Source organism: Sus scrofa, chromosome 8, assembly GCF_000003025.6.
Source record: "Sus scrofa isolate TJ Tabasco breed Duroc chromosome 8, Sscrofa11.1, whole genome shotgun sequence".
NCBI lineage: Eukaryota > Metazoa > Chordata > Mammalia > Artiodactyla > Suidae > Sus > Sus scrofa.
Window position 1 is genome coordinate 128,271,884 of NC_010450.4, and position 27,362 is coordinate 128,299,245.

At 34.0% G+C, this 27,362-nt stretch overlaps 1 protein-coding gene across 8 annotated transcripts in view; it reads right to left on the minus strand.

Annotated features, from left to right (window-relative positions):
• The window catches only part of CCSER1 (coiled-coil serine rich protein 1), a 1,224,168-nt gene that overhangs the window by 542,718 nt on the left and 654,088 nt on the right, over nt 1-27,362 (minus strand). For 4 of the 8 annotated variants that reach the window (XM_021100737.1, XM_021100740.1, XM_021100739.1 and 1 more), the window contains one exon: nt 26,219-26,296. The exons of 2 other annotated variants lie outside the window; for them this stretch is intronic. In XM_021100737.1, coding sequence (XP_020956396.1) covers nt 26,219-26,296 — 78 coding nt within the window. Of the gene's footprint in view, nt 1-8,964; nt 10,071-10,444; nt 10,895-26,218; nt 26,297-27,362 lie in introns of those variants that run through there. 2 more of the 8 variants (XM_003129320.5, XM_021100743.1) reach the window with 2 other exon arrangements.

Sequence of the window (27,362 nt, forward strand, 5' to 3'; positions counted from 1 at the left end):
CTTAATCTCTAGGATATACAAGCAACTTATACAACTCAACAGCAAAAAAGCCAATGGAACAACCCAATGGAAAAATGGGCAAAAGACCTGAATAGACTGTTCTCCAACGAAGATATACAGATGGCCAGCAAACACATGAAAAAATGCTCAACATCGCTGATTATAAGAGAAATGCAAATCAAAACTACCATGAGATACCACCTCACACCAGTCAGAATGGCTATCATTAATAAGTCCACAAATAACAAGTGTTGGAGGGGTTGTGGAGAAAAGGGAACCCTCCTGCACTGTTGGCGGGAATGTAAGCTGGTACAACCCCTATGGAGAACAGTTTGGAGATACCTTAGAAATCTATAGATAGAACTTCCATATTACCCCACAATCCCACTCTTGGGCATATATCCAGACAAGAGTTTCCTTGAAAAAGACACATGCACCCACATGTTCATTGCAGCACTATTCACAACAGCCAGGACATGGAAACAACCCAAATTTCCACTGGCAGACGACTGGATTAGGAAGAAGTGGTATATATACACAATGGAATACTACTCAGCCATAAAAAAGAATGACATAATGCCATTTATAGAAACATGGATGGAACTAGAGACTTTCATACTGAGTGAAATAAGTCAAAAAGAGAAAGACAGACACCATATGATATCACTTATATCTGGAATCTAATATGTGGCACAAATGAACCTTTCCACAGAAAAGAAAATCATGGACTTGCAGAATAGACTTGTGGCTTCCCCAGGGGGAGAGAGAGGCAATGGGAGGGATCGGGAGCTTGGGGTTATTGGATACAACTTGGAATGGATTTACAATGAGATCCTGCTGAGTAGAATTGAGAACTATGTCTAGATACTTACACTGCAACAGAAAAAAGGGTGGAAAAAAATGTATACATGTAAGTGTAACTTGGCCCCCATGCTGTACAGTGGAAAAATAAATAAATTAAAAAAAAATTAATGTCCTTGTGATAAACCATAATGGAAAAGGATATTTTAAAAAGAAAGTGTGTGTGTTTATATACACTTGAAGCACTTTGCTGTACAGCAGAAATTAACACAATATTGTAAATCGACTGCAATTTTAAAAAAGAAGGGCCAAACCCACAGAATTTACAATACCAAGTGATCGTGATGTGTTGATGCTGGTCTATCAGCAAGATCCCCTTGGGAGTGGGCTACAGATTGGGGGGGGGCATGCCTGTGTGCAGAGGGGAGCCAGATGGGAAATCTGGACATTCTCTCCTATTTACTCTGCACCTTAATCTGCCCTAAATAAAGTCGTAAGTTTAAAAAAAAAAAAACAGTATGGAATTGGCATAAAAACAGCCACAAAGATACATGGAACAGAACAGAGAGCCCAGAAAGAACCCACACACTTATGGTTAATTAATCTACAACAAAGGAGGCGAAAATACATGATGGAGAAAAGACAGTCTCTTTAAATAAGTAGTGCTGGGAAAATTGGACAGCTACATGTAAAAGAAGGAAATTAGAACATTCCTTCACATCATATACAAAATAAACTGCAAATGGATTAAAGACCCTAAACATGAGACCAGAAACCCCAACACCCCTAGAAGAAAACACAGACAGAACACTCTTCAATATACATCATAGCAATATTTTCTTCGACCTTGTCTCCTAAGCCATAGGAAACAGAAGCAAAAATAAACAAATGGCATCTAATTAAAGGTTTAAAAAGTTTTGCATAGCAAAGGAAACCTTGGGCAAAATGGAAAGACAACCTACTCAATAGAGAAAAACAGTTGAAAAAGATATGACCAATAAAAAGCTATTATCAAAAACATATAAATAGCTCATATACTTCAATACCAAAACCTGAATAAAAAATTGGGCAGAAGATCTAAATAGACTTTTTTTTTTCAAAAAAAAAATAGATGATCAATATGTACACAAACAGATGCTTAACATTCCAATCATCAGAGAAATCCAAATCGAAACCACAATGAGAAAGCACCTCATACTTGCTAGAAAGACCTCATCAAAAAGATCACAAATAACAAATGTTGGTAAGGTTGTGGAGAGAGGGGAAGTGTAAATTTATGTAGAACCACAAATTGATGGCCACTATGGAGGTATGGAGTTTCCTTAAGAATCTGAAAGTAGAACCACCATGATTTCTAGCAGTTCCGCTCCTGGGTTTATATGCAAGCAAACTAAAATCACTATTCAAAAAGATGCATGTATCCCAATGTTCACAACAGCATTATTTCTAATAGCCAAGATATGGAAGCAACTAAGTGTTCATCTGTATGCATGGATAAAGAATATGTGATACATTTATATACGATGTAATACACTCAGCCATAAAAGTGAAATTCTGTCATTTGCAACAACATGGGTGAAACTGAAGAGCGTATGCTTAGTGAAGTCAGTCATACAGAGAAAAGACAAATACTGTATGATATCACATATATGTGGATACCATTAACCAGTGAATGTAACAAGAAAGAAACAGACTCACAAATGCGGTGAAAAAAATAATGGTTACCAGCAGGGAGAGAGAAGAGAGCAGGGGCAAAATAAGGATTGGTGCTAAAAACTACTATCTATAAAATAAATAAGCTACAAGGATATATTGAACCAGACAGGGAATATAGCCAATATTTTACAGTAATTTAAAATGAAGTTTAACCTATAAAAGCATTTAAGCACTCTGGTATACACTGGAAAGTAAGATAACATTGTAAATCAACTATACTTCAAACGTAAAATATATAAGAATAAAGTACAGGCTCTGGATCCCAAGGGCCTATACTTTAAAACATCCTAAGTTACTTTCAAGCAGCATAATTTCAAATGTATTAACTTTTCCATATTACAGCCTAATTGCTTGCAAAATGGTATCACGTAACAAGAGCTACCTCACACACTTCTGTGAATAATTAAACATTTAAAAGCTATAAAGCCTATAAAACAACACTTGAAATATAGTAAAAGTAAACAATGTCAACAATTAGCCATTATTGAACTATAGAGTGATTTAGAGGAGATTAGTTTAATTATGCCTAGAGAATTACAGGAATATAGAACTTGGTTTCCTCTCCAAATGAACAAATTAGAGAAAAGAAACAGCTCTATAGGTTAGGGGATTGATGTGAGTAAAGACACTGAGACCTGGTAGAAATAACAGCATGTGGAGCTGCAGGAGAATAGATAAACCAGGAGGCAAATATTGGATTTAGTTTTCCTTCTATGTGTTTTCTCTTGTGAGAATTTTTCTACTGTACTTTCGATATATATCAAGTGGAAGAACATGTAAAATAACAGATTTTACATCAATAAAACTACATCCCAAATATCTTGAGAGGCATTTTATATTCAATAAAATATATAATGAGGTATACATACAGTATAACTGAAGACAGAAAACCAAGAATTTACTCTATTCCAATTAGTTGAATGGATTATTGCTCCAGTAAGAGCAATTTTCTATAAACAGCAAATGGAAACAAAGAATAAAATACATATTGATAGCTTTAAATATGACAAATTTAAATAAATGGATCTTCTCATTTTCAGTACATTACAGTATACACCCAGGAAAACTTTAAGGAATTTTACTTTTTTCTCCCAAATGAATCACAAAATTCTAGGCTTACAAAAATTGTAATTCATGAAAGCTTGCCGTAAGTGAAAAATAAAAGGAAACAAAAAGATAATCTTCAGGAAAAGCAATCTCCTAACTCTTGCCTCAGACGGTGCTCTGAAACATTGGCAACAAAGATAAACCAAAAACAACTGCAATTTTGGTCATACAAACTTCTTCTACAAGGCATTTTCCTTTCATTTAAAGAGAAATGAAAAATCCACTGTATTGGGGTCATCATTCCATTCCAATACAGTATCATTTTCAGAAGGAATGTGCAAACGAGGGAGGGAGGGAGAGGGGTGACAGCAACTGAGACGTCTCTGGGAGAGGGAAAAGGGAGGCAACCAACCTGAACCTTGTCAACAAAACTAGATCTACAGGAAAATATAAACTAGTAATACTTGTTGGAAGGAGGTCCTTCAATGGAACTTTCAATACCATGCCCCTGGTAAAGGACTGACTTGAGTGAATAAACTTAGAATCTATGGATTTATAAGCATGGTTCCCTGAAAAATGCCACATTGTTGGGATATAACATGGAGATACTTCATGAATGAAATATTTCTCACACTGTGTGAGGTAACCCCACAAAGCCTCATTTGGAGATCTATTACTCTGAATCAGCAAGTGAACATGGGAGGAAAGAGCTTGGAGAGCTGCCTTCAACGTGGCAGACCTTTCCCCCTTTCTCATCTGAGCTTGATTGCCAAGACTTTGGAAATGGTTAGTGCAAATATGATGTTGTGTAAGATCTATGATTTGCGTGAATCTGATTTGATAATATGATTCTTTGTGTTAGCTCACCAGATACTGAGTACTCTTTTGCAATTGAAAAATAGCCATAAATTTTCAATGTATATATCACATTCTACTACTAAATACTTTTCCCTTTTAAAATCTAAAATAATTAAAAAATATATTTTTTGGGTTTCTAAAGATTATACTCTGATTACAAAGCATTAGAACAACAGTAATATAGAGCATGTGTTTATGTATATATAAATTTTACTTATGATGTATGTATGGTACTGAAATAGGTAAGGTAGTTTTTAAGAGACGAGTCATTATTTGATGATGGGAATCTCCAAAAACATAAATCATAAAATAAAGCTGTGTAAAAGTTGTACTACTAATATAAATTAAACCTTGAATCTACGTTAACATAGTAACTTCTTCTTAACACATATACAATTCATGATGCAGAGAAAATATCTATGTGGTATATTTATTGTCAAATGAAGTTACTTGTTTTGTCAGGTTTACTCCGTTATTCTTAGTGAAAAATGGTACGCATAAATCTCTTTCCAGGTCAAAAATCTTGCCAACATTATGAAGAATCGTCTACAAAAAGCCTGAGGAGGAAAGCATGACATTTCTTCACTCTCGCCAGTCATTTATATTCAAAATGTATTGGTACATAAGGCTTCTAGACTGTTTATCAAAGTTTAAGCTACTGGCTATTCCTCCTTATAGTGGTAAAGGGACACTTCCTTTATCTCTCAGTCTTATATTAAAAAAAAAGGAAATTAAAAAAAAAACTAAGCTTATTCTTAAGGGGATGTATGGCAACAATCCTTTTACCCTGGCTGCTTTGTTTTTCCCCATTAGAATCTACTTGGCCTTCATGTTTGTCTCTGCTGTTTCCCTTTCTTCCTCAGGAATGCTCATGCAACCTCATCAAATTTCCTCCTTTTTAAAAAGGAATTTGAGAAGCAGGTAACTTAAAATAAGGGTTCCCTCATTTCATATATGTATATGTATATAATCTGACCTTAATGTTTATAAATTAAGGATGCAACAAACAGCTTTAAGATAATAGGAACATACACTAGAAGATGTTTCATTATCATCTGAGCCTCCTGTTCATCAACCTCCTACATGTGCATCAATAAGGAACATTCATGGAATTCCTGTCGTGGCGCAGTGGAAACGAATCCGACTAGGAACCATGAGGTTGCCTGTTGCATCCCTGGCCTCGCTCAGTGGGTTAAGGATCTGGCATTGCCTTGAGCTGTGGTGTAGGTCGCAGACGCGGTTTGGATCTGGCATTGCTGTGGCTATGGCCTAGGCCAGCAGCAACAGCTCCAACTGGACCCCTAGCCTGGGAACCTCCATATGCTGTGGGTGAGGCCCTAAAAGGACAATAGACAAAAAAATAAATAAAAAATTAAAAAAATAAAAAACATTCAAAGTGAAGAATAGATAAGTAGAGAAAAGCTTTCCCAAAATAGAGTTAAGGGAACACCCAATAGATATACTCAAGTTGTTTGGTTTGGGGGAAAAAATAAAGTAAGAAGGGTTTTAACGACTCATTTTTTCTCCATTTTATAGCCTATCCACCCTACTCTTTTCAATTATAATTAATGATATAAATGTATTATGCAAATTCAGATATCCAACAGACATCACTTGGAAGGTATGGGATATTAACAGCTCTTAATGCTCATTAATATCAAGTATACCAATTCTTTTCAACGGAAAAGATATGTCTATCATTGCACATGGACTTGTTTCAACTACATGCCTTAACTGAAACTGACGTATGTTCGAATATATGTCAGTATTAGTTTCTTTTTAAACATGCCTGCATAACAGTGACTGTGGTTCCCCCCAAAAGCTCCAGGACAAATACTTATTTGAGAAAGAGTAATAATATGTAAGAAATTATGACAGAACTATATTTAAACAGTCAGTATAAATATATAGGCACAAAACACAAAATCACAAAAAGCATCCTGTTGTTAAATTTGGACATTCCTGTCTCCAGCAGCAAGCTAAATATGGAAAAGTAGATTTTGTTTTTTCAACTAACAGATACTTAATGGCAATATCAAACAATTAAGAAAATAATACAATTTTGAAAATTTTAGCAAGGAAGAATTCATGTGTGTTGTAATAAAAAAGCACATGTGTATAGTAACATATACTTACTTAAGAGTCTGTATTTAAAAATCTTTTAAAATACAGCCGTAGGAGTTCCCGTCACGGCACAGCAGAAATGAATGTGACTAATATCCATGAGGATGCGGGTTTGATCCTTGGTTCCGCTCAGTGGGTCAGGGATCTGGCATTGCTGTGAGCTATGGTGTAGGTCACAGACTAGGCTCGGATCCTGTGTTGCTGTGGCTGTGGCATGTAAGCCGGCAGCTGTAGCTCTGATTTCAACCCCTAGCCTGGGAACCTCCATATGCCACTGGCATGGCCCCCAAAAGATAAATAAATAAGTAAATAAAATATAGCTGTATGTCCTAAATATAACCAAGAATATTACTTTAAAAATATGATAAACAAGAACATTTAACATGAATATATTTCAAGGCATGAAAAATTAAATTTTCAAAATAATCTGAGATACATAAAATACGTGTTAATAATAACATCCAGCAAAACTGTCCATGGTTCTTCTTCTAAGGACTTCTTTAGTGGTTCCCTCTCCCTCTCTCTCTTGCTCTGCCTCTGGCTTTCTCTCTCCCTCTCCACAACCCCTCCCCAGCCTACCTGTGCCTATGCTTTGTCCACACCTGTCCTCTCGCTCTCCTCTCTTTAAATAAACACCTATTTGCCTCACAAAAAAAGAACTTTATATTTGAAAAAAATTCTCACTATTATTAAAGTAATTTCTTCGTTAATATATTGCACATCTTAGACAATTATGCATTTACACGTTTAATCTTTAAACATCATATTTATGCCTAGTGTATAGGGCTTTTTCATTTTTTACTTTTGGCCACACCCACAACACGTGGAAGTTCCAGGGTCATGGATCAAACCTGCACCACAGCAGCAAGCTGGGCCACTGCAATGACAATGTTGGATACTCAACCCACTGCCCCATAAGAAAACTCCTATAATGTAGATTTAAAATGAATTCAATCTTGGAGTTCCCATTGTGGCGCAGCGAAAATGAATCTGACTAGGAACCGTGAAGTTGCAGGAGGATGGCTCCCAGGCCTTGCTCAGTGGGTTAAGGATCTGGCATTGCCGTGAGCTGTGGTGTAGGTTGTAGACGCGGCTTGGATCTGAAGTTTCTGTGGCTGTGGTGTAGGCCAGCAGCTGTAGTTCCAATTGGACTCCTAGTCTGGGAACCTCCGCATGCTGTGAGTGCAGCCCTAAAAAAGCAAATAAATAAATAAATAAATGCAATCAATAATGTATAATATGTGTATAATATACAAGTATCTATATATTTGCATATGTAATCCATGTATAACCTGTATTGAATTTTGTAATCATGCAATCCACTAGCATTCTGAAATCAGGAAAACAAAACAAAATCCTGACTTTTGATCTGGAACAACTAAGCGCAATCTACAGATTTAACATTTGTTAGAAAAATCACATGAACTTGAGAAAATCATTTAACCTCTTCAAATTTGACTCCCCTTATTTGGAAAATAAATATAATTAAGCTTATCTATCTCTCACTTTTAGTTAATTATTGTCAGAATATTTCAGAAAAAAATGCAGGCATAACAGTACAGCAAAATGTTTCCTTTCATCAATAAATACCGATGTTGCGCTATTTGCAGTTGTCAGATATACTTTGATGCCTCTTGTTGCTTCTTTGAGAAACAATTATTAACCTCAGTTTTGCTACACCCTGGAATATAGTGCAGTAATTACAACGGTTCTTACACATTTTTCTTAGAAACAAAAAACAGAGACAAAAGAGACCCCCCAAAACCCCACCCTCTATACCTTTTTTTATTTCACTTTCAATGTAATAAAATAAATACAAAACATTGTAATAGTTAAATGGACAAAGTACATAATAGATATTGTTGGATATTATGAATATATTTCACCATGAACATAAAATTATTAACCTATCAACATGTTCACTGATGTCTATTCAGCCCAAGTTCAATGAAAAAAAATAAATAGGTTTCTGATGGAGCAGTCTGAAACGTCTTAGTGTTAAAGAACAGTCATAAACATGGTAGCTTTTCAGGTTAGGTGGCTTTTTTGGTCTGTATTGACAGTTTCTGCTGTATTGCTTTTAAGGAAAAAAAGTACCTTAATCTTCTTGCTAACACAATTTTTTTATTTGCATCCCAGGCAAAATATCTTTAATTGAATTCTTTCTTCTTCTGCAAGATGATATTGACCATTCAAGCTGATAAAAATCTTTACCAGAGGAGAGTTTATTGCAGGTAATGGAATTTCTTACATTATCTATTTTTAAGGGTTTCAAATATAAAATAAGGCAATAAATAGAAAGAGATAAGAACAGAATAAAAGAATAAACCATTAGAGAAACAGAAACGTTTTCATATCTTGAATCGTAAAAGGATGTTTTAAGGGCAAAGTCAACAAGGACACATACAATGTTTTCAAGTGAATAAATATATTAATCATTTTATTTTAACACTATGGCTTAAACCTGATATTTGATCATGCATATTATATGTCACATAATGGCTCAAATAACTTAAGACATTTTATAACGTATTTCTGAATGCCACTACCATTAACCATGAATATTCCACTGCCTGTTTATAAAGTATAGAAAATTCAGTAAAACCTGCTTTCCTCTCCTTAGCTCAATGGCTCCTCTGCTGTCTTACACCGCAACACTGAGACACTCTCTGGGTTCTGTCACTTAGCCTTGCAATAAACTACAACATTTAAGAGTGTCCTGCTGCCACCCTGCCATTTGGTAATTAAAGTGAGATATTATTGAAAGGTAATAAACAAGGACACACAGAAATCAGGCACCAATGCCAAGTCCAGGAGACAGGCTTTTCTTTATGACACATTCAACAAACTCCCCTCAATATGAGGTCAACAGCCAATAAACTTTAATCGCTTCTGAGAGATATGAATAAGTTTTTGACTTTCTACAGTTAGAATAAGACTTCATTATTTCTATCATTTGAAGACACACTGCTTTTATCTTTTGCTCTCAGTGCGAGGGAAAAAGAGAGGTAATCTAGTTCTTCCATAAGAACTGTAGCCCTAGGATGACGGAAATTAGAATTGTTGTCAAACTTACCTAAGGTACACAGACTATATATGGTGAGATTAAATGAAGATTATAACCAGAGAGACAAATGACATGGATGAGAAGGTCGAACAGAAAATATGTACTGCCAAGTGGAATATTACATCTTAGAATAGCTGCATATGGAGGTAATTTTAAAATAAAAGACTGTTTTCCTTTTAAAAATACAACAAGGTAGGAGTATGTTAGTTGAGACTATCATCAATATTTTATGCAGTTCTGTACAAATTTTAGAAGTGTGAAATATTTGAAATGGAAACATTTCTGTATTACATATTCTGAGAAATAGCTAACATATGAAATAATGGAAAATTTAACTGATTTAATATTTAGCATGTCACAGATTTGTGATACATTTCTTATCGAACAATGATTTAACCTAGGTTGAAATGTGTACTGGTTTAAATAAAACTTCAGTGCATGTAGGATTCCACAGGGCCTTGAAAAGAAGAAAACAAAAATAAATAAATGAATGACATCAAATTAATAAACTGAAATGAAAATTTACCTTACATGAAGATTTAAAATGGTTAAACACAAATTTAAAAAAAACAGACCAACTTAAATCTACTTATGATTTTCTAAGTAATAATTGCTACTAGAACTTATTAAAATAATCACATTAGTAATGTTTAGAGGCTCCCAATTTCCATTTAAATACAAACACAAGGTAAAAGAAGGAAGATCAACTAGCAAGATTTTAGTCCCTTAGTTTTGTAAATAAAGAAGTAACAATATTATTCAACTCTATGCATTCCTCTTTTCCAGAAAACCAAATGATTAAGTCCACTGGCTCTCCTGATATTTTGTAAATCACCCTACACACACAGCGCCAACAGAATTTTAATTCCGCAGCATTTATTACTATATTTAAATCTCTATACGTTATTTCAGGTTTAAGTGAAAGGAAATTAAAACTGTTTCAACATATTTCACCTTAAAAAAAGGAACTCCATTGTGCACATAATGTGTATAAAAAGAAACATAGGATCCATGACGTGTAGAACATGGCAGTATTATGTAGTATTCAGTTGGAGAGAAATAAATGAATACAAAAAAGCTGAGCTATACTAAACAGCAATTAAGTTCTATGTCAATACACGGGACATATGCACGTGAATGCATAGAAATGGTAAGAGTATATAGTCCTGACAACTACAAGGTAGGTTGCACGGGACTGACAACTGCTGAAACTGTTCTGCAGAAAGAGAGATCACTCCCAGTTTGGGTGGTCAAATCAAGGATACGGGATTGGAGCTGGGCCTAAAAAGAGAGATATATTATAGGGGGAGGTTATTCTAAAGAAAACAGTTAAAAGCAAAACAAACCAGAAAACTAAACAACAACGGTGGAGACAAGAAATAGTAATTTGTATTGGAACAGTTTAACTGGAATAACAGGCTCATGTTTGGGAACAGTTAGAGCTCAAATTGCAGAGGTAGGGAAGGGTGTAATGTTAGCAGCTAGGGATGCTGCTTTGAGAAATGTAGATTTTTATCCTTTAAGCCTTGGGGAGCCATTCACAGAGAGTTTTAAAGTAGAAATACAACAGTGTAAGCAGCATGTTTGTGTTTATTTCTTTTACAGATTTACCTGTGGTGCATATGTAATTAGAATGTGTAGAGCCTTGGGGTAGAAAGACAAGACCAAAACAAAAGTGACGCAGTCTTAGAGCAGCAAGCAGTACTGGAAGGTACTTTATAGTCTGATTTCTCCTGTCAAGATGTCTGCTCAAGTTTTGTGAGCAGCTGACCCGGCACTCAGATTACAGCTCAAAGGCAACATTCTCAGTTCCTCCCTGTTGAGTCTTTTTTAGGCACAAGGCCTTCTCCTCTCCTGACTCATCTCTTAACCTCATTTTTCTGCTTATTTACACCACAGGCCTATCACTGTGAAATTCTCTTGTCAATTTCTTAATTTCTAATTTATTTAATGTCCTCATCCACTAGAATATGAGTTTTACAAAGAAAACTTGTCTATGTCTCAATTCACTGCTACAATCTCAGTGATTGGGATACCTGTATTTTTAACTTATATTTTTAAAATGACTGAATTAATGAAAAAGGGTATAAGGTCTTATAATGAAAGGAAACTCAAGGTTATAATTATAGTTATATATTGTACACAGAAGCAGATATCTATTTGCAAACCAAACATATTCTTTCAAAAATAAAAGTCTTCAGAATCATTAAGACTAATAAGCATTTAAAATACACTCAGTGTTTGGTACCTGTTCCCCAAATGCAATCTGAATGAATGTAAATAGACAGAGGAAATATATTTTATAAATTAAAAAAGAATTCAGCATTCCAGTATATATTATGATTCCTAACATACATATTTTTAATAAAGCTCTAACCCAGCTCTAGCTTTTAGTATTAAAAAATGTTAGTAAAACGATAGGAAAACATAAAAGATTATGTTCAGAGACACAAATGTCACTAAAGTATATGATTTCAGTATATCTCTTCCATAAAATCTGTAATATTAGAATTTTTGTCACGTAGCACAACAAAAAGCCCCAATACTTCTCTGCCCTTTTTAGCTAGGAGAACACGGTGGGGGTCGGGTGGGGATAGACTACAAGGAAATACGAAAGCTCAGTTTATGAGAATAAGTTGCTCCCCTTAATTAGTCTGTAGGGGCAACAATAACTTGAAAGATAGGATACTTTTCATGATTAACCATCTGAGGATATTAGAAGTGCTTCGCCCCCTCATCGGTCCACTTATTAATGTAGCCTAGATACTACTCTACATCAGGACATTGCTATTTCTCTTTTCTTCCCCCTCAGCTTTGCAGCCCCCCATTTCGTGAGCAAGCCATTATCCAACAGCCTCCTACTGGTGGACATTTTCGTCTTGTTTTCTTTAGCTCTTACGAATAATGCCCATTAAGGAAAACTTTAGAGAAATACTATTTGGTATATATGACTGTGTATGTTCTGGCTAGATTTCTGGAGGTAACGTTGCTGGATGGAAAGTAAAACCATGCACAGTTCTGTTGGATCTTTCAAAACGCCTCTCCATATGGAATTGTTAACATGACTGCTATTCTTTAGAAGGAAAATACTTAAGAAATGTAAAAAATGCTTAAAACGGTCACGTGATTGAATATTTGGTCAAATGATGAAAAAAGTATTATAGTACAGTATCTATTTGAAATGCCAAAAATCCATGTATGTTTATGTACATATATTACATGTTTATCCATATATTCATTCATAGATATAGATTCAGTGTTTGTATATTTAAAATAATGAAAAATCAAAATGGAGAAAAACTTAGAATAGAAAATACACTCGCATCAATTAATTTTTATATATTTTTATAATTTACATAGTTTCCTTTTGGATTAACATTTCTTAAAGCCCAACAGTGGGTCATTACTGATGCTCAAAGTTAGTTGTTTTAGACTAAATTGGAGTTTGTAGCTCTTTACTATAAATTAAAAAAGACTTTTAAGTAGCATTTTGGAGTGATTTTGTTTCTCATAGTCCTAAAATTTGAAAAACACTCTATACCTAATTCCAGCTTTTTCTTAGGCTAAGAAAATGAACGATTCATCAGTTTTTCAGGTTTTTGCTTTTCCAATGCAAGTAAATGAAAATTGAACCTGCTTAGAGTATTCTTCCTTTTGAAAATTACTCTATGTTAGACTAACCCTTGCACAAACTTTCCTCTGATTTGATGGATTAAATCCAAACCTGTAAATCTATTCGTAAGCACAAAACTCATAAAACAGTGACAAATCTGAAATAATTCTGATACGTAAAGAACTATGACTCTTAAGTACTCTGAATTGCAAATCACCCTCTTTGTGGTATAAATTTTCTCTATAGTAATTCAGCTTTATAAATTTAAAATTCTAATTGCCATTTTAACAATGTGGCATCACATAAGAGTATAATTTCCTGATATTCTTATTTCATAGAGCATGAGGTGAATGTTACATGTGGCTCTCTTTTAGGAAACTTTCTGTAACACATTATTCTGAAAACTCCAATTCCTTTGCTTATTTGGTATAAAGCCAAACATTTATTCTAGTTTCCTTTTTTTATTTAGTTCTCCAATGTTATTTGCTATTAACATACTTTACAGCTTCATTTTAAAACACTAATATTTCCTATTTTCTTCCCTAAAATTATTACTACTTTTCCTGCCAGAAGATACAAGATAGTGAAGGTGAGCAAAATGTGACATCCCCAATATATCTCTATGACATAAAAATTACAATGAACCTAATTATTTTTAAGAAACTGCAGATACAGAAGGAGCTCTGAAAACTGAGTATACCCTAAGATACATTCACATTTATAAGGGAACTCTATTTATAGGAGTATCTCGTCCTCTGTACCAGAAGAGGAGGATAAGAGAATCTCTGGAAACTCGTTTCAATGAATGGAGAAGGTCTGACTTAAATCTTCCTAACAGCTTTGTTTGTGGCACTTTTCCTAGTGAGCCTCCATAACGGGCCTCCCCACTACTCAACAGTGCTCTTTGTTCTCCAGGTGGAGATGGTATTTCAGGTGTCGGCTTGGCCATTCCAGGGAGTTAACTCAATTTCCCTGTGAATCTTACACGTATATGGGAGATACACATATTAGTAAATTTTGTTTTCCTCCTGTCAATATGTCTTTTATTACAGTGGAAACTCAGTAAAAAAAAAAAAAAAAAAAGAAGAGGAAAATTATTTTTCCCTCCTACAGTTTGGCAACCACAATGGGGCCCACTGAGGCACCGCATTTCTCTGGAGCTGACAGATGGGATTCTGGAAACTGGTAGAAACTGGCCAGGGTAATAATTCTACCAAAGGCAGCTCTCCTAGATATGTCTCTCTACAGTGCCTGGTTGAGAGGGGGTAAACACTTCTTGTCCCTTCCTTTCCAAATTTAGATTAGTGGAAAAAATACCTGTGTGAATTAGTTTCTTAATTATAACAACTTTGGCAAAGATGTTTGTTATGAGTACTCTTGTGTTACCTTGATGTTCTTTTCTCCCAGAAAGACAGTAATTGTTTGCATTTGTCCCTGTCTTTTTTGTCATTTGTAATAAGGAGGAGAAACAGACTAAATGAGGTTTTCCCTCCGTTTTATTCTATGTCTTAAGAGCTTGCCTTTGTGACCAGTGAGAATATTTTCTCTGGTATCCACCAGTCAGAAGACACAACACAGTCAGCATGCATTTAGTTGGTAAGCCTAATAGCAGCATTCTCATTGTTCAACCATACTAGCTATCAGGACAGTTTGTTATATACAAAGGTATGTAAGCACCTTTGATGTCTCAAATTTCATTTTCTCTGTAGTGCTGGGAACCCCATTCTGGTAGTATATCTATCTGGTGTCATAGATTAGCAGGTCTGTAACTAAACGTATAATGTTCTCAGGGGAAACAGACATCATTTTCACTATATCATCCTTACCTCCTATGACAATGAGGGTCTTTGCATTCTTAGGCTAACTTAGGGAGCAAACTTTCTTGATCTTGTGAGGGATGCATCTCTTGCATACTTCCTTTGATGCCTCTTGCTTCTATGGTTAGGCCATGAAAGCTGTATTGGTTTGAGTTGCTACTGAAATTAATATAAGACCCTACTTGTAAATGGCCAGATGACAAATCTTTTGAATCAGAAAAAGCTCTCTCTTTCAAAAAAAATTTAGATAGTTCTGATTCTAAACAATTGCCTTTTTTGGTACCTATGAAAGACCAAATGGAAAAGAGAACACTAAGAATTAAAATGGCTTGTCTTATGGAATCCTTTAATAAGATAAATTACAAAGCCTTATTTACCATGACTTTCAGAAGATACTATCAAATTCAGAGAGCAGTTAAAAAGATCAGTGAACACCTACAGTCACATTCACAGGGATCCTGACTGGTGGCTAAAGGGTGTTATTTACAACCAAGATTGTATTGCACTTATCAGATAAGTCCACTGGCCTCTTGGGAAAATGCCCCTCACAGAAGAAATGGATGATCAGAATTTCTCCCAGGCCCTCCTAAAAATGTTCAGGAAATGGATCAGCTATAGGCTGATGTTCAGATGGTGACTGAAACAAGAATAGATTTTTTTTTGCCCTTTAAGTTTAATTAGTCTAAGGGTGAATTGTACATTTTGAAAAAAAAGAAAAAAGAAGAGCATTGGAAGGCCTTTGTTGAATGCTGTATATAGATTTTACAAAGGCATATAGCATTAAACACTGAAGTTCTAGAATATAGAAAATCTTTTTTTTTTTTTTTTTTTTTTTTTTTTTTTTTGATTTTTAGGGCCATACCCGTGGCAGATGGAAGTTCCCAGGCTAGGGTCAAATTGAGCTACAGTGGCCGGCCTATGCCACAGCCACAAAAACTTGGGATCTGAGCCCATTTGCAACCTATAGCACAGCTCAGGGCAATGTTGGATTCCTGACCTACTGAGTGAGGCCAGGGATAGAACCTGCATCCTCATGAATACCAGTTGAATTGTTTCTGCTGCACCACAACAGGAACACCCAAGATATAGAAACCTTCATTTCCATCTTAGTTGGAAATTTTCTGCCTGATATAAAGAAAATTGAAAATAATATAATTGATAAGCAGGTCAGTCCCTTGATAGCATTCAGGCTACAACCAAATTCTCTGAGGAATTAGAAAAAATTGTTTTTCAAATCTTTGCAAAACCAGAGTTGTAGCTCTAGAAACAATCTATCCTTTTTTATTAGAAATCCCCTATTCATGTCCTTGCAAAAGAATAAGGACATTGGAAACAGTACTATTCTGTGCTTTAAAAATGAGGAAAATTTAAATAATAATTATTATTTAAATAATTATTCCAGACCTTCAATAATAGGCAAATATAGCCCCAAACTCCATTTTGGAGAAAATCTGGATAATTTCTCTGTGCTTTGAGATGTTAATTTTCTACTACATCTGAAAATTTTCTACCCCATCTTCTCTAGGACCCAAGAACCAATATTTGAAATGTAAAATTTAGGGAGATGTTTCTCATAAAAAGGAATTATCTGGAAAATGAAGCTTGGCAAACTGAATGTAAATAATTTGATATAACCTTCAGAGAAATCATGGCAAAGGCTCATGTATAGACAACTTTCCATGCTTACCAATATGTGGTCCACTCAGAATGTTTTACCTGAACATCTGATAACATCAGAGACATTCACACAGCAAAAGACTCTGAGCCTAACATCTAGGAATCTTGATTGGCTCTTCCTTGAACTCACAAACTGTTACAGATTGTTCTAATTATTAACCTTTTTATCCCCTCCTTTCTTTCTTCTTTCATTTGCTCCTCCCTCTTTCTTTTTAGTAGAAATGCCTCTATTAATTACCTAATTGCTAGCATTATACACCCTAATATACACAGCCTCCTGAAATGAGACACAGCTGTTTAACTGGACTGACCTATTCCCAAGACTAAGACACTGGTTAGATGAAAGAATGGACCAAATTATCAACTCAGCTTCTGGATCATGGAACTTCTTGGGGAAGTTTAAAGACAGGATTGACTAGAGCAGAATTTGACACTCTAAAATTGTTTCTTTGACATAAGGATCATCTTAAGATGATTCTTTTTAAGAAACTGCAGACAGGAGAAGTTCTGAAAACTGAGTAGATATTTATAAGGGAAGTCTTATTTGTGAGGGTGTCTTCCTTTCTGTATCCAGGAGGATGACTAGATCTCTGGAAACTTTTATCAGTTGAGAAGGCACCAACTTAAATATGCTTATCAACCATACCCTTGTTTACTCTGATTTTCCTAGTAAGTTCCCATTACTGGCCTCTCCATCCACGACATCTTTCTTTTGACTTTAACTAGAGATGGTGTTTAAGATAATAGTTTGGGCATTTGGGAGAGTTAACGCAGTTATACTGTCCATCTCCCATCTATACTGGATATACATGTCACTAAACATGTTTTTGTTTTTCTCTTATTACTCTGTTTTATAACAGGGTCTCAGACAAGAACCTAGAAGGGCAGACGGAAAATTATTTTTCTTCCTTTACACGAGTATTCTCAAGTCCACAGTATGAGTCAAGTAGCTAAGGAACTTTTAGATAAAGACGAGTTTGCATGATTTTGATAGATTTTATCCTTTTTTGTGCTACTAAAATCAAGTTGCAAGTAAGAGGACTGTTCGAGAACAGCAGATATCACAAGAAAACTAAAGGGAAAAAAGTGAAGAAATGAAGGAATTTAATTAAGTAAGTCTGATGGCCTGATTTAAAAAGAGGTTCAACCACAACAAACTAGAAAACAGAACAAAAAATAAAGTACTGTCACATCCTCATGGTAAGGTAAAGATTGTTATATTATCATTTCAATCTAGAATGTATGTTTTTATGATTTCTGCATATTGAAAAATCATGTTTTAGAGAGAAAATGTGACTTATCTTTAAAAAACATTTAAATATTAATTTATAATAAATATAATTTGGTCACAAATATACAAGCCAATAGTTGTATAAATCCAATTCAACCATATTAAAATTCGAATAACCATTTTTTTAAATTTTATTTATTTATTTTTCTTGGGCTGCTCCCGCGCATGTGGAGGTTCCCAAGCTAGGGGTCGAATGGGAGCCGTAGCCACCAGCCTACACCACAGCAACTGCGGGATCCGAGCGCATCTTCGACCTAAACCACAGCTCACGGCAAAGCCGGATCCCTAACCCACTGAGCAAGGCCAGGGATATCGAACCTGCAATCTCATGGTTCTTGGATTTGTTAACCACTGTGCCACAACGGGAACTCCCGAATAACCATTTTAAACATATTAGTGTATAATATAATTTGTTTTAATTCTTATTATGTACATACAAAAGTTAATGATTTGTATAAAATCCTACCTTTTATAATAAGTACAATGTAGTTAATAAAAGTAGATTTATTTTTTTTTTGTACCTGCGTCATGCAGGTATTTTTTTGTGTGTGTTGAGAATCTGTTTTTTTTGTGTGTATATATATATATTTATAGAAATATTTTTATATTTCTATTATAAGGATAAATTTGTGTACATAAATATTTAAAGAATAGATTTACTTTTGCAGATTGTTCCTGATTGTGGACCACATTGAAGGAAGCCATTAATCAATTAATGGCTAGAAATCAATTACTATAAATTCCCAAAGATTTACATTGAATAAACACTTGAGCAAAATCTTAGAACTCAAATACAAATTGTGGTTGGCTACAATTGCACAATTCACTGTAAGTAGACATTGAGAGATGCTCTTAGTGCATACATTGTGTTTTCTTTCAAAGGGTGGTAAAAATTCCTTCAGAAGGGACCCTCTCTCATTCAATACCACTTAGCACACTGGAAAATACTAAAAAACACTTCTAAAGTTTTCTAAGGAAAGTATTTGAAATTTTGAAATGACTTCCTATAGAAATGAAAATCTATAAGATGAAAAAGTGAATAGGATAAATTTTGTTTGACCAATAGCTACTTTTCTTCCCTCTTATCAACACTCACAGAATCAACAATCTTCAGCAAATATGATCATCACTATTACTAGCTGAAGTGGAGCAAAATATACTATCCCAAAATATGCATCATTGGCAAATGGGTTATCTTTAGCTGTTAATTTTTAAGAAAAGGGGGAGAAGCTCTTAAAAAAAAAAAAAAAAACCCACAACTGTGAGGATACCCTTTGTAAGAAGAATTTACATTTTTAAGGGAAAAATCCATTTATAAGAGTGTCTCTCTGTACCAGAAAGATGACAAAATTTCTAGAAACTTCTATCAATGAAATTAAATCAGTTTACATCTGCATTAACACCCATACCTTTGCTGACTGTGTTTTCCCTGGTAAACTTCCATGACTGCTCTCCCCACACCCATCTTCTTTTGCCTTCAGGTGGAAGAGGTATTTAAGGTGGTAGTTTGGGCCATTTCAAGGAATTAATGTTTTCCTGGATATCTCCAATTATACTGGAGGTATACTTGTTACTAAATTTTTTTGTTTGTTCTCTCAAGTTACTCTTGTTATTGGAGGTGGGGAGGGGAGCCTCAGAAAAGAGGAGTAGAGGGAAAGTTATTTTTCCTCCCCTACATAATTTAAACTACATAAAATATTTGTGGGTATGCTCTTTTGTTTTATGTTAATGAATATTTTTATAAGACTAAGAGTTTTTCATAGTTAACACGCAGCCTTGCTATTTTCCCCATAAGAATTTCAACCAAAATTCACGTAACAAAAGGATTGTCATCTAACTAATACCAATTCTATGTGGTCAGAGCTGAATTAAAGACCTGGAGATATTCCAGAAATTATCTAGCTCCTAGTTAAAGATTCATTCAGTTTTAAAAATATTGAAAAGAATCATTCAGTGCAATACTGTTAAGGACAACTGCATGCTGTCACTCATGTTTTAAAATCACTGACTATCTATGTGAATTTGCATTTAATGCATCTTCTAAAAGACAGAAAGTAGTAGTTGCAAGATATTAGCTGTAACAAAGCTATATAGCCTAAAAATGTAAGGTAGCAATATGAATGTCTACATGATTTTTGTCAATAAAGTAAAATAATGCATACTGATTTGTTACAGATTTTTAAGATTATAAAAACAGTAGTCTTTTAATCTATTCATTTAATTTTTACCAAGTAATTACTGAGTGCTTTATTTGTTTACCTCTAGTGGCACAAATCTAATAAATGAGATGTGCTAATATACAATGAAGTCTAATTATACTTTTTAAAATTATCATTCAACTCTGCCTGGACTAAAGAGAGAGAAGGTAGAGAGAGAGAGAAAGAGGGAAAGAAAGAGAGAAAGAGAGAGAGAGACAGAGAGAGAGAGAGAGAGAGAGAGAGAGAGAGAGAGAGAGAGAGAGAGAGAGAGAGAGAGAAAGAAAGAAAGAAAGAAAGAAAGAAAGAAAGAAAGAAAGAAAGAAAGAAAAGCAAATATAATTGACATAGTGTAGCTGACTTGACCCAGCTTTCTCCTCTGCGCTATGCTAAACAAATATGATTAAGAGGCTGAGCAAGCTGTTCTCTCAGGTGGTCTGTGTCCCCCGTGTGAGTCCCTTGGTGCACTGGGTCTGATTCTAGGGCTTAATGGTCAAGAATGATTTTGTTTTTCTGTTGCTGTTTTCATACTGTAAGACCTTTAAATGAAGCCAGCTATTCTTACCTAGGGCTTCAGCAAAGATAAATCAATCTGTTCTTACTGAGGGTCTTTGAGGGTTTTTCAAGGAGCACATCACAAAAGCATTTCTGACAAAAGGTGATTTCAGACCTGCTAAAACGATTGTATTTAAAATTTCTGATCATAGTCCTGGATCCCACTCCCACATTCACAATTATCTCTTTCCTATGACTTTTTTTTTTTCTTCCCCTGCTGTGCTTTTTAGGGCCTTACTTGTGGCATATGGAGATTCTCAGGCTAGGGGTATAATCAGAGCTACAGCTGCCGGCCTACACCACAGCCACAGCAACATCAGAACTGAGCCACATGTGTGACCTACACCACAGCTCACAGCAACGCCAAATCCTTAACCCACTGAGCAAGGCCAAGGATCAAAGCCGCCACCTCATGGTTCCTAGTTGGATTTGCTTCTGCTGTGCAACAACAGGAACACCTGTGCTTTTTTTTTTTTACATTGCATTTAGAAACTTCTAAAATACCATATACTTATTTATTGTATCTATTGTTTATTATAAGTATGCTCTCAAAAACACAAGCTCCATGGGATAATAATTATTTTTTGTTTAAAAGCTTCCAAGGGGCACTTAGTAATAATATTTGTTGAATGAATACACATGTGGATTTTCAAAAGTGATGTTCTTAAAAATGGATAAGCTGTGATTCCCCCATCAAATATTAGCAAGCATCTGAGCAGAACCTTTTTAACAGTGTTTTTAATAAGTGTTCCTGTCTGAATTTGTTATCCTTATTGAAATGTGAAAAATTGTAGTTCAAAAGAAAAAAACTGAATGATCTATTCCAGATTAAGCCTGATTTTTCTTTCTTTCTTTTTTTTTCCCCCCCTCTTTTTAGGGCTGCACCCATGACATGTGGAAGAGTTCTCAGGTTGGGGTTGAACTGGAGCTACAGCTGCCGGCCTACACCACAGCCACAGCAGTTCGGGATCCAAACCACTACTCAGAGCAACTCTAGATCCCTTAACCACTAAGCAAGGCCAGGGATCGAACCTGCATCCTCATGGATACTAGTCGATTCATTTCTGCTATGCCACAGTGGGAACTCCAGCCTGATTTTTTTTTTTAATTTGTAAAAATAAACATAAATACCTGAAATAAGTAAATGTAAAAACAGAAGCATATTGGGGGAAGGCACTCATCTACTAAATGCTGGGGACACACTGACCTAAGATCAGGAGAAGCACTGAATTAAAGAAGGATATAACAACTACATCCAAATAGATTTAACAAACTACACTTTATTAGGAGCTGGATGTGAAAGCCTAATTGATAGTTATTCAATTCTTAAACTATGTATTAGCATAACACAAAATACTCTCCTGCTCAAATAGCTAATACAATTAGAGTAAAAACTTATCATTCTTATTTCTTATGTGATAAATTATTTTCACATTATCTAGAACTCCCAGTACACTAATAACTATACCAGGAAGGTCTCCAAAATTAAATCTAAGAAATGTAGCAGAGATTGAGCATATACAGATAATTATTTTGAGTTGTTTTAAATGTGAATTCATAATACACTGCCTATGTGGAAAGATGCAGTGAAGAAACTCCACCCTTTGGTAAATGTATTAAAATACTTAGGAAACACATAGTTGTGTTAAACATACATTTCCAAGCTGATTTATATTTCATTCATACGTAATTTAGTCAATTTTAAATAGCCAAATGAAAACCATTAATGATATTTATACTACCAGTTATTAATAATAATATTTGATGAACTATCTGGTAACTTAAAAACTCAAAGAAAATATGAACAAAACATTCCTAGTTTGATGCTAGTAAACACTAATAAATGATAATAAAAGGAAGAACTTCACAACGTTAGAGCCTTTTGCCTCTAAGAGCAATACAGAAATCCTGTGACTGTTCTGATTCAAGTTCAGGCATTAATTGAACAGAGGAAATTTAAGCTTAAGGTCAATCAGCCACGTTTAAAAAGATAATCCTTGGTAGAACCTCAAAAGGAAGATCAAAAAACTATCTGTAGAGATATCAAATTAATAAAAGTTCCTGACTTTTCTCACCATCATAATATAAAATTTTCACTGTATCATTTTGATTAATCATTCTCAATTATTTTGAGCAAAATGTTATCTGCAGTAGTTCAAACTATAAAATGTTTACAGGCAACATATGTGCCTTGTTGAAATATTTATGTAGTTGATGTAATCAAAAGAATCTTGTCTACCTCTTAATGTAATCTTATAATCAGAAACATTGCTACCTGACTGCATCTATTCATCTTCTATCCTGTTTTAATAACACAAGTGACACCTAAGAAATTATTCTTTGATCTTTCAATAATCTAAGCCTGTGCAGACAGAGGAGGGTGAAAGAGGTTAAATTGGCATTGATTATTTAAGACACATTCATCATTTATTTAACCATCTCCCTCATCACAAGAACTACTGTGTTTATGGGCCCTTGCTGAGACACTCTGAATTTATTTTAAATAATTCTTGCCGTGTGCATTAGAAATCAGAGCACATGGTGCTCTAACATCAGTTTCAAGTCTCCTGATAAATCTGTTTCAGGCTGAAAGTTGTTTATTGTACAAACCTTTGAACTTACTCACTGTAGCAGATTTTCACACATTCCTTTTAATAGTTTTCATTATAATTAATATCTTTTGGGCATTCTATTTCCTATCTTAAGATGTGTAGCAACAGCTATCTTCCCAAGGAAAATACACTAATGAGTACTTGTAGTCTCTTACATACTGACATTCGTGTAATCGCAACATGATCCATAATGATTTGTGAAGAATAATTTGTAGCTAATTTTGACAGCTTAAGAAAGAAAGAATATAAAAATCATCCACAATGTTCAATATTTTTACAAAATTATTTTCTTCTGAAAAACACTATCGCAAATTGTAAATAAATATGTATGTATGTGGATATATATTTATTTGTGAAAAAATAAAATGTCAGGCTATTTCCTGAGAAAATGTGAGGAAAATATTATAAATCAAAGGATAATAAAATACGCTTATTTTGTATAAAATAAAAAAAGCTATTTGTAAATAGATATTGAAAAATGTAGAAAATATATTTCTGTCATTAAAAAAGTTATACTATTGATGAATAACATTCTAAACAATCACAAAATTCTCACTTTTAAAATGCTTTACTTATGTATAATTTATTTAAAATATTTCTCTCACCAGTTTTTTCCATACAGTTGCCCTAAGATCTATTAATGACAGTTACATATAGTTACTGGCACAAGATTCTATACATGTATCTTTGGTAATTAACTTGCTGATTTTGATGATTATGTCCTAGAATATATCATCAGGAAGTGTAAAATACGAAATCTTTAGATCATATTATTATATGTTAATTATTATGCAAATCATAACAGATATTTGAACAATAGAATCATTTAAGGACTCTCTACCAAGAAATTATTATTCTTAATCTTAATTTTAAACAGTAAAATACATTAAGTTCTCAAGTCAGATATGGGAAAAAATCTAGGAACAATGAATAATTAATTATGATCATAGTTTTATTTTTAATTTTTGCTTATACATTTAGAATTAATATAAGAATTTTTTTTAGAAACAAGAGTAGTGTGGATATAGATAGGCAAATACCTAAGAAGTTGCTAGTAGCCATGGCTTAGCTATCTCCGTACGGATATCATTCATTTCTTAGCAACCATTTCTCAGCAACCATTTCTCACCAGCTGTCACCAATAGTTATGGATTATTTACATTCTATTTAAAAATTGTCATTTAAAAATTTAGAATTTAGTCCCCCAAACACCATTTTCTTAAACTAAGATGGAATATTTGAGTCTAAATGCATAGGTATTTTCCTTTTTCCCTTGGATACATCACTTTTTTCTTCTTTTTTCTTTTTTTAAAGATTAGACTTCCACAAAGAATGTGTAGTAGTTAACAAGAGACTTCACTTTTTTGAAACTCAATTAACTTGTTTGAAAATTGAGGGCATTGAATTAGGTGGATTCTAAGTGTACCTGTAGTCCTGGTGTTGCATGAATTTATTATATTGGAATAAGATTTAGCGAACACTGTAGATTTATCACTCTTACTGGACAATTCTCTGGCTTGCAGATTTAAAAATACATAAGTTGTTATTTATATAATACATACTGGTTTTATATCCTAGGAACTTATATGCAAATAATATATGTTAAAAAATTTAAACAGGAAACTTCCTCCAAAACAGATTTAAAAAATCAATTATTGTGGTAAATCCTCTTTAGCCTAATAAAAATAATTTATTTATAAAAGTATGAAACATTAACACCATTTAAATAATATTTAGCACTAGCGTTCAAGAAACATTGTAGTCACAATATTGATATCTAGAATAAGCATTAAATAAATGTAACAGAATAACTCAAAAGTGAAGTATAGCTCAATGTTTTTCACATTAAAAAACAATTTTTATAAGTGATCTGAAAATAATTTTTTTCTGGAATTCAAAACTTTGGTATATTTCCTAATAGACATGAACAGCTTTATGTTAAATATATTAATATACTCTGAAAGGCAACATAAAGGAACATCCATATTTATGTTATAAATGTAACAGCATACAACATTTATCATTATATCCCTTTATAAATCCAAATGATATTTATACTACCAACACTTTTCAATAAAGTGATAAAATATCAATAACTGTTTCTAAAGAGAAGAGAGGTCTCACAAATGTTACATCAAAGATAAAGAAGACAATTCCTTTATATTTTCATCAAAAGGAAATTTAAAGTCATGAACTTAGGCAAAGTGAAAATATTATAGCTTTGTTTAAGAAAAGATAGGTAGTTGAACCAAAGTTGTCCAAAATCATATAGCGTTACCAGAAGACATTTTGTATGAAAACATGTTTTACAATCCTACTTTCCACAGTGTAATAATTATTTCACTCTAAGAAAAAAAAAAAGTAAACTTTCTGCAGCCCTTATTGAAGCCCAAAAGTTAAAATAGTACTGTAAATTTCTCTGCAAAGTTATGTTTCCTTTTATGTGCCAGAATATAGAAACGATGTGCTGGGCCCTTCATCACTGCAAACATAACAACTTTATTAAACTATTAGTCAATATATTAGTACTTTCTTAAAAATAAAGTGTGCTCGTATTCTAATACGACTCTTCCACATGTCTGCAAATTCGCTAATTCAAAAGACTGTATTAGAGATGTTGGTTTAAAGAAATTAATAAGATATTGGTATGCGAGTCGGTGCCTGTAATTATCTTTTTCAGTTCCAGACGGTATTTGGGGATTATTTAAGAGCAAAAGATGAATGGTGCACCACTAAATCCTATTAAATCAATGCATGGGCACAGCAGCAGCAGAGGTAAATAAGCTGTAGAGGTCTGGATACCAATAAAAAAAGAGATAAAAAATGGTTTTATATAGCTACTTACATCATAGCCTAGAAGTTCAGTTTGTGTGGATTTATCTACTCTTGAAGCAAAAGCCTTCTGTAAATGCTGAACTTTTTCCTGGAAAAAAAAAAAAAAAAAGCAAAACCAAAAATACGTTGTTGGTGAATCATGTGCTTCTACACTAATATTCCCCACTTATTAAGTTTCGATTACTGTACAATTCATGATTATCTATGTATAGACTTTGCTCTGGTGGTGCTCTGCATGTCAGCTTAAACAATCAGAACTTTAATTTTCAGGCCATCATGACTCCATCTTTGGCATTTCTTCTTTTAGTACAGGAACCACTGAGTCAGACCCACAGTTCAATGCTAGAGACATGATTTGCTTAAATCCAACATCAAATGCTTATATTGTATTTCCTGTTAGATGTTTCTTTTGTAAATTAAATTGATAGATTTTACTGATCTTGTTTCAGAGCCTTTACATTTAAAATCTAAAACATTTTCAATAAATAATATCATCCAGTGGATTCCATGTAGTTTATTTTTAATTCATTTTTTTTTCCTTGTAATTCTCTCTTTCTGCATTCTACACATTTCAGGAACCCATCCTTTAAAGAATTTGACATGAATCCAATCCTGTTATAACTAAAGGAGTCAAGCATGAAGGAATTTTGGGATGTCCTATCTCAAATGCAAATATACTAATTCTGATCCCCTAATGTGACTGGGCTTCTGGCTGGGGTCCTCCTATTTCTAAATATCATTTAAAATAAAAGGGGCTCTTGAACATAATTATTAGCACATGTTCGTTGCATACCAGCCCCAGTTGGGAGTGCTGTACCCACATGCTCACATCTCATCTTGTGATTTTTACTTCTAATTACCACCACCCATTTCCAATGAGAACAATACAGTTTACAAGGTTTAAATAACTTAAGTTTCCCAAGAAATTCTGGTTATTCCACTAGATGCTGTTTTTGCCTTAAGATGATTTGAAGAATTTATTTTTTGCTGCTTGCTCAATAAAATAGTCATATAATACTTTATTGATAAAAGCTGTGATTTCATTCAGAGTTTTCCAGGAAGGGACAGTGGTCATCACATATCCCACCACCAAAAACTCCAATCATACAAAACTTATGTTTCCTCCTCTCCCCACTTCTCCTCTGCTACCTCTC